The 12655-nt window shown below is 44.9% G+C and overlaps 1 protein-coding gene and 1 non-coding gene across 2 annotated transcripts in view; both read left to right on the top strand.

Annotated features, from left to right (window-relative positions):
- Positions 1–12655, top strand: part of NOP58 (NOP58 ribonucleoprotein) — a 35257-nt gene that overhangs the window by 797 nt on the left and 21805 nt on the right. The window contains exons 2-6 of the mRNA XM_075001552.1: positions 2418–2494; positions 5238–5290; positions 8098–8222; positions 9179–9315; positions 10669–10733. Of these exons, the coding sequence (XP_074857653.1) occupies positions 2418–2494; positions 5238–5290; positions 8098–8222; positions 9179–9315; positions 10669–10733 (457 nt within the window). The remainder of the gene's footprint in view (positions 1–2417; positions 2495–5237; positions 5291–8097; positions 8223–9178; positions 9316–10668; positions 10734–12655) is intronic.
- LOC142017273 (small nucleolar RNA SNORD70) lies at positions 6383–6472 on the top strand. The gene has a single exon (XR_012646507.1). It is a non-coding gene; the product is annotated as a small nucleolar RNA SNORD70 (small nucleolar RNA).

Raw genomic sequence — 12655 nt, 5'->3', positions numbered from 1 at the left:
TGCCCCTGCCAGCCCCACAGCCCCAACTGGCTGCAGCCAGACCCCCTGTTGGCCCTGCAGCCTGACCATGCCCCCACGGCCCCCAACTGCACGCAGCAGCCTGATGCCCCTGTCGGCCCCGCAGTCAGACCCCCCCACTAACCTCCGCTAACAGCCCTAAACTGAGGTAGCCAGACCCTCTTACCAGCCCAGCCTGAACCCCCCGCTCCCTGAGCCCTCATGTGGGCCCCATGGCTAGACCCTGCTGCCGCCTGTAACCCTTGCAGCCCTGAGCCCAGACATCACTGCCTCCTTTCCCCCCCACGCCCCCTGTCACTGACCTGTAACTCTTGCGGCCTGACCCCTGCTGGCCCCGCGGCCCCAAACTGTTGCAGCCGGACCCACCTGATTTCCCCCACCCCCAGCCAGCCCCAAACCGTGGCAGCCTGAACCCCCCCCACCGCTAACTCGCCACCAGATATTAACCCTCTCTCCCGCTCACAGTCTCAAACTACCCGCCAGCCTTTAACCCTCCCCAATCCAAGGTTCACTCACCTTTCAAAAGCAGAGCCACCTGCTGCTATTCCTCCTCTGAGTTAGGAGCTCTGGGAACTAATCAGAGACTTGTACATGTAATTTAATAGGAATTTAGTGTCCCTCTTATGAGTTTCTGCCTATAAGCAAAAAGTTGGGAGCCAGTTGTGCTCATATCGTGCATGAGTGCATTCTGTGTTATAAAATGTAACTGTGAATGTCAGTGACCAAATGTAATTTGGTCAGTGTCTGCAGTGATAGTATTTCATTGTTACCTCTGGAGGTATAGACAACATACTTCCTGTTCACATGGAGAGCAAGTTGGTCTTGTAGTTTTTACTTTTAACCAGCAGGTTTAAAACCAAACAAAAATGTTCACAGATGCTGTGACAGCAGTTAGCAGGAAACTGTGTTGTTTACTGCTAACTAGTCCTCAATTATTTCCTTCCAAATAGGCTCTTGTTGCAGCTTTTTTTCTGGGACTTCTAGCGTTTGTAATAGCACTCCTAAAATTCTTGTGAGGCAAATGTAACAGCGATGATACTAACATACAGTAAACTGTTGAGTTTACCTGCCCCAATTTAGCGGACTTTGAGAACACAGATGTCCGTAGTGTCCCGCCCATTGTTCCTGAAGTGCGCTAAATCCACCAGGTCCTCCCAAAGAAAGTACTTAAGGTGACTTACTGGAGCCGCTGCTGCCGCAGTTAGAAGAGCCATTGTAACTGGAGAGGCTGTCGCTTCCAGCCCCCACATCTAGAGCCTTCACTGCTGGCTGGTCCACCAGAGCCACGTGCTCTTCCCACCACCAGTGAGACAAGCACACAGGCAGACAGCCCTCATGTATGCACTCCACCACTGGTGGGAGGAATGAATGGCAGCGGCTCACTGGGTCCTGCAGCTCTGGTGAGTTGTCCACGTTTATTGGGGTAAGGGGGGGGCACTTGCGGCACTATGTAATCCTCATTTAGCAGACTCTTGGGTTTAACGGACTTCCTTCCGTTAAGTTTCGTCTGTTAAATCGAGGATTTACTGTATTTTAAATACTTCATTTACCAACTGTGTTGAATTCACATTTGTCTGCTAATAATGTTTACATAGAACTCGTGGCTTGACAGGTGAACATGTGGCTAAAATTGGGAGCATTCACCTGTTACACTTGAAAGCAAAGGTTCAGTTCCCACATCTTTAACCATACACCCAACCTTATCTTTAGGGCCAAGTTTAGGGTCCATTTTGGCTAATTTCAGTCATTGTATTTTTTAAAGTGTAGATTTTATGATTTCAGCTACTTAAATCTGAAATTTCAGTGTTGTAATTTTAGGGGTCCTGAGACTCTTGACCCCCAAAAGTCAGTGTGACATGGGCTGAGGGGTCTAATGCAGCCTCCTTATTGAGCTGGAAACTCGCCAGCTGCTCCCACTGCTTGGCTCAAGGTCTTTGAACATTCCGATTGGCCTTGCGGCGGGGTGGGATGCTCCTATGCCAACCTCAGCAGTGGAGGACCTGAGAGAGAAAGCAGAGGGCTGGTGAGGCAGGGGGAGCTGCAAGGGATGGGGGGAGCCAATCGTACTTCACCCCCGCCTTACAAAATATCACATCCCACACATACGCTTTGCTCGCCCATAGTGTAGACCAAACCTTAGTGTACTGCTCATTAAGAGGACACAGTAAAGTGACGGAGTAGTATAACTGTGGATTCCGATTTTAGGTGGTAGAGGTGGATTTTCTCTTTTGCACAGCAAGCTGAAATGTTACTGTTAGCTAGGGCCAATGTCTTATTTACTCTTGAGGTCCCTTGCCCCTCCCATCCTTGACATGGGGGGGGCACATGCCCCCTCATCACCCCCCCCTCCGCCCCAGTCAATCATTACATCAGTTTTAAAAGCTGTTTTTCATCCACAGGTCCTGGATGAGAAGAAGCTCCAGGAAGTTGACAGTTTATGGAGAGAATTTGAAACTCCTGAAAAAGCAAATAAAATGTAAGCCATTCCATAAGGCTGGATTTGAAAGATAATTGTGTTCGGTTAAAATAATGAGAAGTCCTGTAGCACCTTATAGACTAACAGATATGACTGTGTTTTCAGTTGTGTACATCAGAGATTAAGGGGCAAGGGTTTTTTTCTTCAATATAATTCACAGCTCTCAAATGTTAGAAGAACGATCTGACCCAAGAACAAAGGGAGATCTAGTAGAATTAAAAACTAAGAAATTCAGAGCTGATAAGAGGAAATACTTTCTCCCACAGTGTGTAATTAAACTGAAACCCATTGGCAGATGAAAGCATTAAAGTGTCATAAAAGGGGGTTGACGTTTACATGGAGATAGAGTATCCAGAGCTTGGTAGCAAACTTTTGGGAGGTATATTAGACTTTGTGCTCCATTGGGTAAGCCAGTCTCTGGTTAACAGGTTTCATCCTGATCTCTAACCTAGTATCCCAAGGGGGAAGGGTTACTGGTTGAACCAGCTGGCTGAGTGCCTTGGCCCTGCCTTGGCCATATAGCTGTAAGCCTGGTTTAAGTAGCCCTTCCCCCCCCCCGCATTCAAAGATAGAACTGGTTACTAGAGTGTGTATCTTTTATGAGACTCAGGTTTGGTGGACACTGAGTTTTCCTGCCCTGAGGGTGGGACTGGACTCAATGACCTCTCAAGGTCCCTTCCAGTCCTAGCATTCTATGATTCTGTGAATCCCCAGCCTCTGTTTGTCAGAAGCTGAGAATGGGCAACAAGGGATGGATCCTTTGGGCTCTGTCTACGCTTGAGGGTTTTGTTGACAGAACCTGGGGAGTGTCCAGATTCCCAAGCTGTTCTGCCAAGTGAATTGCCAAAACACAACACTTCTGTTGACAGTCTTATCCCACTCATCGGCTGTGTCTACACTAGCCCAAAACTTCGAAATGGCCATTTCAAAATTGACTGGCCCCTCTCTTGACAAAATCTCCAGCTGGAAGCGCAGCAGACAAAGCTGACTGGTGTTCCAGAAGCCCTGTCTGTTGACAGAGGCGTTATACCTCATGGGGGCTGTGTCTACACTAACCCAAAACTTTGAAATGGCCATGCAAATGGCCATTTCGTAGTTTACTAATGAAGCGCCGAAACACACATTCAGCACCTCATTAGCATGCAGGCGGCCGCGGCACTTCAAAGTTGACATATCTGCTGTTAGGAATAAGGGGATTTCGAAGTAGCCGGGATCCTTTTGAAAAGGAGCCACATCAATTTTGAAGTGCCACAGCCGCCCGCATTCTAATGAGGCTAAATGGATGTCGATCTAATCCACTTACACAGTTCCTGAGTTCCTAAACAGGCATTGGTCTCTCTCAGCCTTTCAGCATAAGCCTTGAGCCGCTGTCAGAGGTGATGCAAGTCCAGTTGGACAAGTTCAGAGACAGCAGCTATGTGACCTTGCTTCTGTTACACATAACATAGCTGTTTCTGAGACTGGTTCATCAGAATGGGACTAGAGTCAAAAATCTAGGCCTGGAGGTAATTGTGCTGGGTCCCAGTGGCTTCTTAAGCACAACTGTGTGGACAATAAAACAAAGGAAAGCTACTCAAGGAAGAGGAAGTTGGGCCTGAGGAGAGGACATAGCTAATGCATCTGGGAACGGTTTGTGGACTACTTGGACCTGGTAAATTGATGGGGAATAAAATACAGATGTCAGTAGGTGTTTTCCTACTGCTTCTACAGAGCCAGTGGTATGCATTTAGCATGCCTATCCCATGGATACCAGCATGGCTGTTTTCAGCTTCTCACCTGGAAGGGCAGGGTTTCCCAAGATGCCCGCCCCAGTTTGTAGCAACCTGCCTCTTTTTTCCCCTGTCTTCATCACAGCCAAATTAAAACTTAGCATCAGGTAGTTGCTCAGGTGTGATGATAGTAATGTGTCCCCTTAGCTCACACAGGCTTTGAGTCCTGGCTACCTAGAAGTTGTCTTAGGCACCGTTTGTACGAGTTCAGTATATTGTCCATTTGGCTCATTAGTGTTAGGAATTTGCTTATTAGAAGAGCCAAACTTTTTCAAATTTTGTTTTAAATGTTGGTCCCCTAAGAGATGATGGTGCCCATTGGAAAACAAAACAGGAAAGTAGAAAGTTAGGTTTAAGAAAAGTTATTTTTGAGGGCCTGTGTTTCAGGAATCCTTTGGTCAAAATGACCCCAGATTTGGATATGTCTACTTTGTTCCACCTCTGAGGTCAGTAAATTTCAAAAAAATCCAAGTAACTAGATTTATAGCCTTTAGAAGAGTCGCTGTGGAAACAGAAAGGGTTTTGTAACCTCAGCTTCATTAGAACTGGTGCTCTGCTGCAAGTAGAGGCAGTATACTGCTTGCTTCCACTAATTGGTGTCTTTTAAATATAAACTACAAAACAAAAAGATGGCCCTGTTTCTGGGTTTTGGGGGGTTTTGTTTGCTTTTGTATTTCTTTCATTAAAAGTACTAGGGCTTGATTTCTTACTTCCATGGAGGTCTCTAGCAACATCTCTGGGAGAACTGGGTAGTAAAATAACAGGAGTCTGAAAGCTGATTTGCCATTCCAAGACTCAACGTCCCTTTGCTTTTTCTTGGAGTATGGGAGATTGAAAATCAAACGTCAGCCTCCTGTCATATTTATGATGGGAGTTTGATGCATAACATCTGTCTTAACTTCCTAAAGAAAGACAGAAGGAGGAGGCTATTCTGTTGTAAACTTGGATATAAAAATGAAAATTCTCTCCTCTAGAGTGAAGTTGAAGCACTTTGAAAAGTTTCAGGACACAACAGAAGCCCTTGCTGGTAAGTGAAGATGAGAAAGTTAAATCAGCTTTGCAGCTGCATTCTTTGTGGAAAAAACCAATTAGATATTTTCTTTAAATGTATACTCTCCTTTTACTATGTAGTAGTTGCTTAAGATGTTTGAGAACAAACTTTTCTGGGCTAGCTGCAATTCGTCTGGACACTCAGTAAAAATACTGAGCTGTAGTTATTTGCTCCTGTATTTGTACAGTAAGTTCTCAGAGAGCGCGACCCCACTCTTACGCATCTGACCCTCACCACAGCCCGCTGGCCCTGGTGGTTTAAACCACCTGCAAGCAGCTCAGGTTCAAGCCGCCCCGCGGGGCTCTCACGCTACCGCCCCACCATCTCACAAGCTGCCCGCCCGCCTCACATGGCTCTGGCGCGACCCCATGCCAGCTCACAAGCCATGGACCATGCCCCACGCAGCTCCAGTGTGACCCCCCCCCCCGTTCACAAGCTGCCCGTCCCGCACGGCTCCAGTACGACCCCACCCCCATGCCTGCTCACATGCTGCCCAACCGCCCACTCGCCCCATGCAGCTCCAGCGTGACCCTCCTGCCAGCTCACAATCTGCCCACCCGTCTGCCTGCCTTCCTTCTCCCTGCCCCGTGCTACTCGCAAGCTGCCCACCCGCTCCCCCTGCCCCATGCTGCTCTGCTGCAACCCCCACTGCTAGCTCACCACCCAGGCACGGCTCTGGTGCCAACTCACCTTCCCACCCCCCGCAGCCCAGCTCACCACCTGTGCTCAACTCCACCCCTCACCCCCCCTGCAGCCCTAAGCCACCACAGGCTTAGCTCACCGCTGCTGCACCTGTCTCTCATAGCCTCAACCCACCGCCAGGCTTAACCCTCCCCAACTGCCGCCCCCTCCCCCCCCGGCCAGGACTTACCTTTCAGCTGTTTTCCCGGCTGCAGAACATGTGTTGTGCCGGGGAAAAAGCCAGACCCCAACTTGTGTGAAATCCGGGTTTACGTGAGGGTGCCTGGAACGGAACCCTCGCGTGCTCTGGGACCTTATTGTAATCATGAATGCACAAACCAGCAGTAAATAAGAGCTTTTGATGTCTTTATGTTGGTTTGTTCCATGTACTCTGTTGTCAATGATGCATTGTCGGTGGAACTGAAATCTAATGATTTAATACAACCATTTCGTCACTACCACTGAGACAACAGATAAAAATGTCAGTAACAAATACATGAGGGCTGCTTACTCTGCATTTTGTGGAGATGTATGATGGATATGTTTGTTTGTTAGATGCCTGTTTCGCTAAGATCATAAATTCCTGAATTATTTATGTGCGTATGCAAAACATGCCATTTGAGGGATTCTTAGGAATTAAGCGCAAAAGCATTTTAGGGTCTGAATAATCTGATCTGAAGCAATGGAAGAGTATAGGCTTATAGTTATTTAAGAGTGGCCTTTCTCTTGTTCCTGGATGGCATGTTTGTGTGTGTGCATGAAAGTAAAACATAGCATTTTGGTCCAAAAATGAGTCTCACTACATTGAAGTTGTTGGGATAACAAGTATATAAAAATCAAAACAAGGAAAGTACAGGAAAGAAGGCAACCTTTACACAAGGGATGGAATGAAATCATAGATGAGGTTGAAATTACTGTTTTCTCCCCCACTTACGTTCATGAATGCTATAGAATTAATGTAGCTTTGTCATAGCACTGAGTGCTAGGCACTCGTAGATTCTGTTACCATGATATAGATATTGTGACTTGGGCAATTGGCCCAGTTTTTGTGCCTCAGTTAAGTAATCTGTGAAATGAGAGGTACTTAAATACCTCACTCACAAGTTTATTGCTAGAATGGATTTGTAAGATAAGTGATAAATAAGTGGTTAAGCATTATTTAAATGGTGTAAGAACTCTGTCAAATTTAAGGTTACATAGCTAGTGTCCCAAATAGCAAAGTGAGACACCATTTATCACAGCAGTTACTTTTCTTTCTGTGTTGTTTTTTGAAATGAGAATGAAAATCATTCTGCTTCACATACTAGGCTGGGGATGTTGCATCGGTCACAGAAAGTAACAGGAGCATAGTGTTAACCTATCAATGGAGTTTCACAAGTGCCCTCTTGAAATATGTTGTGGGATTGTGAAGCTTTTACAGTTTTATTTATAAGTCAAAATAAAGATGCTTTTAAAATGTCTCAAATCCACGAAGCATACCTTAAAAGGGACTGTATCAGATTTCTCCTGTCCCCACAAGTTGGCTTCGTGCTTCACTGGGCTTTTGTGGATATTGTAACATCGTCAAGAGATGAGGTGCTTGCTCCCTTGTTGGTTGCTTTGACAAGTGAAGCAGCTGCTTATTATAAGGGTCACTGGGAGTTCATATACTGTAGTATTGCCTGGGGTGGGAGCTGGACTTTGAGGGCCCTGAAAAAGAGATTGGGTAACTCAATATTTAAAATTCTTAGAGTTGCTTCTGGGGATATGAAGTACCTTTCTAAAGTTGGTGGACTGTTATCTTTAACAAAGTTGGCAAAACTAGAATTCAGTCCCGGTGATTTTCTGTATAAAGTGGGGAGGGAAAAATCAGAGGAGAAATATTTAAGAAATAAAATCAGCAAATGTCCTAAGACTTAGCTACTTTTTCTTCTTTAAATGACTTCAGGATAAAAAAAAATTACAGCTACAATTCTGGTTAATAGAGTAGCTTGTAGAGATGTAAACATAAGTATGCAGCCTTGTGTATCAAGTTGGACATGGTATTTTTAGTACTTGATAGACTTCTAGAAAATGTAGTTCATTTATTTAGCTGCATCTTTGCTCTCTTCTTCCCTATACAGCATCCACAGCTTTGGTAGAGGGCAAGCTCAGCAAGAACTTGAAGAAAATTTTAAAGAAGATAGTGGCAAAAGATGCCCATGAACAGTTGGCCATAGCAGATGCCAAACTTGGAGGTGTCATAAAGGTGAAAACTGACTTTTCTTTAGTTTACTTTTACTCTGCTGAGATGTTCTGAAGACAAGCCCCCAGTTTTTGTCGTCCTGTAGCTTTGCTGCAGGCAGTGAGCGTCCATTAGAAAAATGTTTCTAGTTCTCATAGTTCAAAAGAGAAACTTTCAGCTGTGAACTGAATATAAGCTGATAGGATGTTGTCTTCCAATGCAGATGAACAATCTAAAACTTGATTCAGGTGTACAGGCTTCTTGTTATCTCATTGGGGGTATCAGCTGTGAGATCAGACTGCATAAATATAAACATTATCACCCCACTGATCTTATTTATCAGAACAGCCCATCTATATTCCTGTTCACTGTTGGCTGCTTTGCAAGTGAGGCAGCTGCTAATTATTATAAGGGTCACTATGAGTTCATATTCCCCATGTACCCAAATATGTGCATGTATTCTCCAGCCCTTTTCTGAAAGAGGGGAGTACAGCAGAGATGTATTAGGTTTATATTCTAAAATCCACCTTGTTTCTAGGGTGTCAAAACCCCATATCATATCACATAGTTTCCTTAGAACCTGAGCCAGCTACGAAAACCTCTGCTAATGTGGCCTGTTCAATATCGCAATTGGGTTGTTAAGAAGAACTAGCATGTGGTATACAGCTGATCATGTGCAAAATCTTGATGTTTCTTAACCCAGATATAGGATCAGAGTGCACAGGGCCTTGCACTCCTGTTGCGCCTGGTATCTGGATGTGAAAAGGAAAACTGCACATTATTACAGTGCTGGAAGACCTGATATTTGTTTCCCATGAAGGTTGTCACTGCTTTGGCTTCAAAAAAATCTTTGACATTTATAAGTGGGTGAAAGTACAGGTTAGGCTAGGAGAACAACTATAGCTATATAGTATTACTGAAAGAGAATTTGTAACAGAGTTTAGTTTGGTTAATACCTAATGTTCATCTTAATTTTATAGGACAAGCTGAACTTAAGTTGTATTCATAGCCCAATGGTTACAGAACTGATGAGAGGAATTCGCTCTCAAATCGAGGGGCTTATCACTGGCCTTCCATCACGGGAATTGGCAGCCATGTGTTTAGGATTGGCACATAGGTGAGTTGTTGTGGATGCTGTAGTTCAGTATTTGCCACTGGCTTTATTCTTTTCCTGCATGCTTGGACACCCAGAACTCTCTTAGACATGAGGGGAATCCAGGGTGTGAAATGAATACAGGGCTAGGCCAAAAGTCTAAGTATGTTACTTTTGCTAAATCTTGCTTTAGAACAGGGAGGGAACCTTTTTTTGGGTCAGGGCCACTGACCTACAGAAAAATCAGTTGGATCATGCAAGTGTGAAGCCAAAAAAAAACCCCTCACTGATGTGGTCCCTGACTGAAGAACAAACAAACAGAAGGACCCCTTCCCTCATTTTCCTTGCACACCAGCTCCAGAGTGTGTGGGGCCAGGGATAGTAGATTTTGTGGGGCTTGTGAGGCTTTGGAGTGGAGCCAGAAATGAGGAGTTCAGTGGGGGAGGGAGTTGTCAGGTGTAGGGTTGAGGGTATGTGGTCTGAGCGGTGGGGGAAGGCGCAGAAGCGGGCTGGGAACTGAGGCGGGTATGGATGGAAGTAGAGTGCAGGCTGGGGCTGGGGAAGTCTGGGCATGTGGGAGGTGTAGGAGTGGTCTGGGGGTGTAGGGTCTGGGAAAAGGCAAGGTGCTGACTTGGCACAGCTCCCCAGGGTCATGAGTTCCGAGTGACTTTGTAATGCATAATTGCTTCTCTCTTGATAGAGAAAGCTGCTGGATATGGCAGCAATAGGAGCTGCAAATGGGTCCTTTAAGAGCCACATGCAGCTCTGAGCTGCTGGCGACCCTGAACAAATTTAATCACAACCCACTTTTGGGTCCCAACCCATAGGTTGGGAATCCCTGCCCTGGGTCAACCCCAGCCAGTGTTCCTTATATACAATCTGTGTGCTTTGGCAGCCACCTACGTGCTGCCCAGTTGATGGGCAGAGCACTTAGAGCCAGCTGCGTGTATTTCTACTTGCACATCTGCATGGTCCTGGGTGCACTTAACAAAATTTATTCCACAGATGGAGGGAACGTTGATCCCAAGCAGGGTTTATTTGTGTGAAGAAATCTGCAAAAAGTAACAAACAACTAATTTCCTGCCACACTCTACATGCAGCCAGTGCAGTGGGACAGCTATCCATCTCCTTGCTGTTGTCTTGGTTCTGCCTTTCTTAATGACAGCTGTTTGTGCTGCAGCTGTTGTTGAACCAATCAGCAGCAGTGCTTCTCCAAACTTAACATTATGTCCAGCAGAGGCCAGTCTTTGGCTTTAAATTTTAAACAGTGAATGTAAATGAGCCCACAGCTGGACTTATTTGTGTAAAATAAGAGATGGAGAATATATGGCTTTTGCAATAGAATGCCTGGGTAATAACTATATCTTTGTTTTTTAGCCTTTCCCGGTACAAGCTGAAATTCAGCCCAGACAAAGTAGATACGATGATTGTGCAAGCAATATGTGAGTATCTTCAGAATTTTATCTTTGTGTTCTGCTGGAGGCAGCTAACAGTTATTAAAATATGCCCCTTTCAAGATTACTGCTACCATTTTAATAAAACAAGGCAACTCAAATCAACCCAGCAATGTTTTCCTTGCCATAATGGATGTAGAGGCTCTGTACACTAATATTCCAAATAAAGATGGATTACAAGCAATCAGGAGTACCTGCCCTGATGCCACCACAGCCAATCTGGTGTTTGACCTCTGTAACTTTGTTCTCACCCACAATCATTTCCGATTTGGGGACAATTTATACCTCCAGATTAGTGGAACTGCTATGGGCACCTGCATGGCCCCACAATATGCTAATATATTTATGGCTGACCTGGAACAACAATTCTTCAGCTCTCGTCCCCTATTACCACTCCTCTACTTAAGATACTTTGATGACATCTTTATGATTTGGACCCATGGTACAGAGGCTCTGGAAGAATTCCATGGAAACTTCTACAGTCTGCACCCTACCACTTATGCCTCGATTACTCCACGCAAGAGATACGTTTCCTGGACACTACAGTACAAATCAAGGATGGCCTGATCAGTACCACATAGTACCGGAAATCCACTGATTGCTATACTTACCTACACCCTTCTAGCTTCCATCCTGCACACATAACTAGATCCATTGTTTACAGTCAAACCCTTAGATACAATCGCATTTGCTCTGATCCAACTGAGAGAAACGGAAAACTACAAGATCTTTACCAAATATTCATAAACCTGAATTACACCCCAGGAGAAGTAAAAAAAAAAAAAAAAAGCACAAATCGACAGGGCCAGATGAATACCCAGAGACCAACTACTCCAAGATCAGCCCAAAAAAGCCAAGAACAGAACACCATTGGTCATCACCTACAGCCCACTAGTCACACCACTGCAACACATCATTAAATACCTACAACCTATCCTTAATCAGGATGCCACACTCCAGAAGGCCCTAGGTGGCAGGCCTGTTCTCTCCTACAGACAACCTCCCAACCTTATGAGGATCCTCACCAACAGCCACAGTCTATACCCCAGGAATACCAGTCCCGGAACCTTTCCTTGCAACAAAGCCCGCTGCCAGCTTTGTCCACATATCTTCTCTGGAAATACCATCACTGGACCTAACCAGGTTATTCACAGAATCACGGGCACATTCTCATGTTCCTCAGCTAACATCATATATGCCATCATGTGCCAACAATGCCCAGATGCTTTGTACATTGCTTCTAACTTCCTTAGACAAAGGGTTAATGGGCACAAAACAGACATAAAAATACTCCAGATCCCCAAACGGGTTAGTCAACATTTTAATGGAGTGGGCCATTCTGTTAATGACTTTGTTACTGAAGAAAAATTTTCACACCACTATTCTAAGGGAGACAGCTGAGCTGTCTTTTATATTCAAATTGGGCACATTAACACATGGTTTGAACCAGAATGGGAATTTTCTGAGTCACTATAGGGGCTGGTTTGCATACTTGGCTTAATCTAATTCTTGACCTCCCCCTACCCATCTGCTCTCGCCTTTGCTCACCTTGATCATTTTTTTCTGATTTGTCCTCCTTGATTACTGTTTTTGGTTCTCTGTGCCTTAAATATTGAGTCTGTTCTGGTATGGCTGTGGTCTGAAAAAGTGGGTCTGTCCCATGAAAGCTCATCACCTGATAAATTATTTTGTTAGTTTTTAAAGTGCTACTTGACTGCTTTTTTGTTTTGATAGTATATAGGCTAGCAGAGCTCCCTCTTTGTTACTATTGCTTATAATGTTACTGTAATTTAAATATCAAATAGTTGGATAGGATGGAATTCAAAGGTGAAGTCATTTAGTTGTCCAGTTGTAGCACATGCGGTGGCAGTTCAAGCTTCTCATTTGTTCAATTTCCAGTGTCACTCAAC

The sequence above is a fragment of the Carettochelys insculpta genome, chromosome 8 (assembly GCF_033958435.1).
Source record: "Carettochelys insculpta isolate YL-2023 chromosome 8, ASM3395843v1, whole genome shotgun sequence".
NCBI classification, from domain to species: Eukaryota; Metazoa; Chordata; order Testudines; family Carettochelyidae; genus Carettochelys; species Carettochelys insculpta.
The sequence above is the reverse complement of the archived record's forward strand: the minus strand, read 5'-3'. Positions and strand labels throughout refer to the sequence as shown.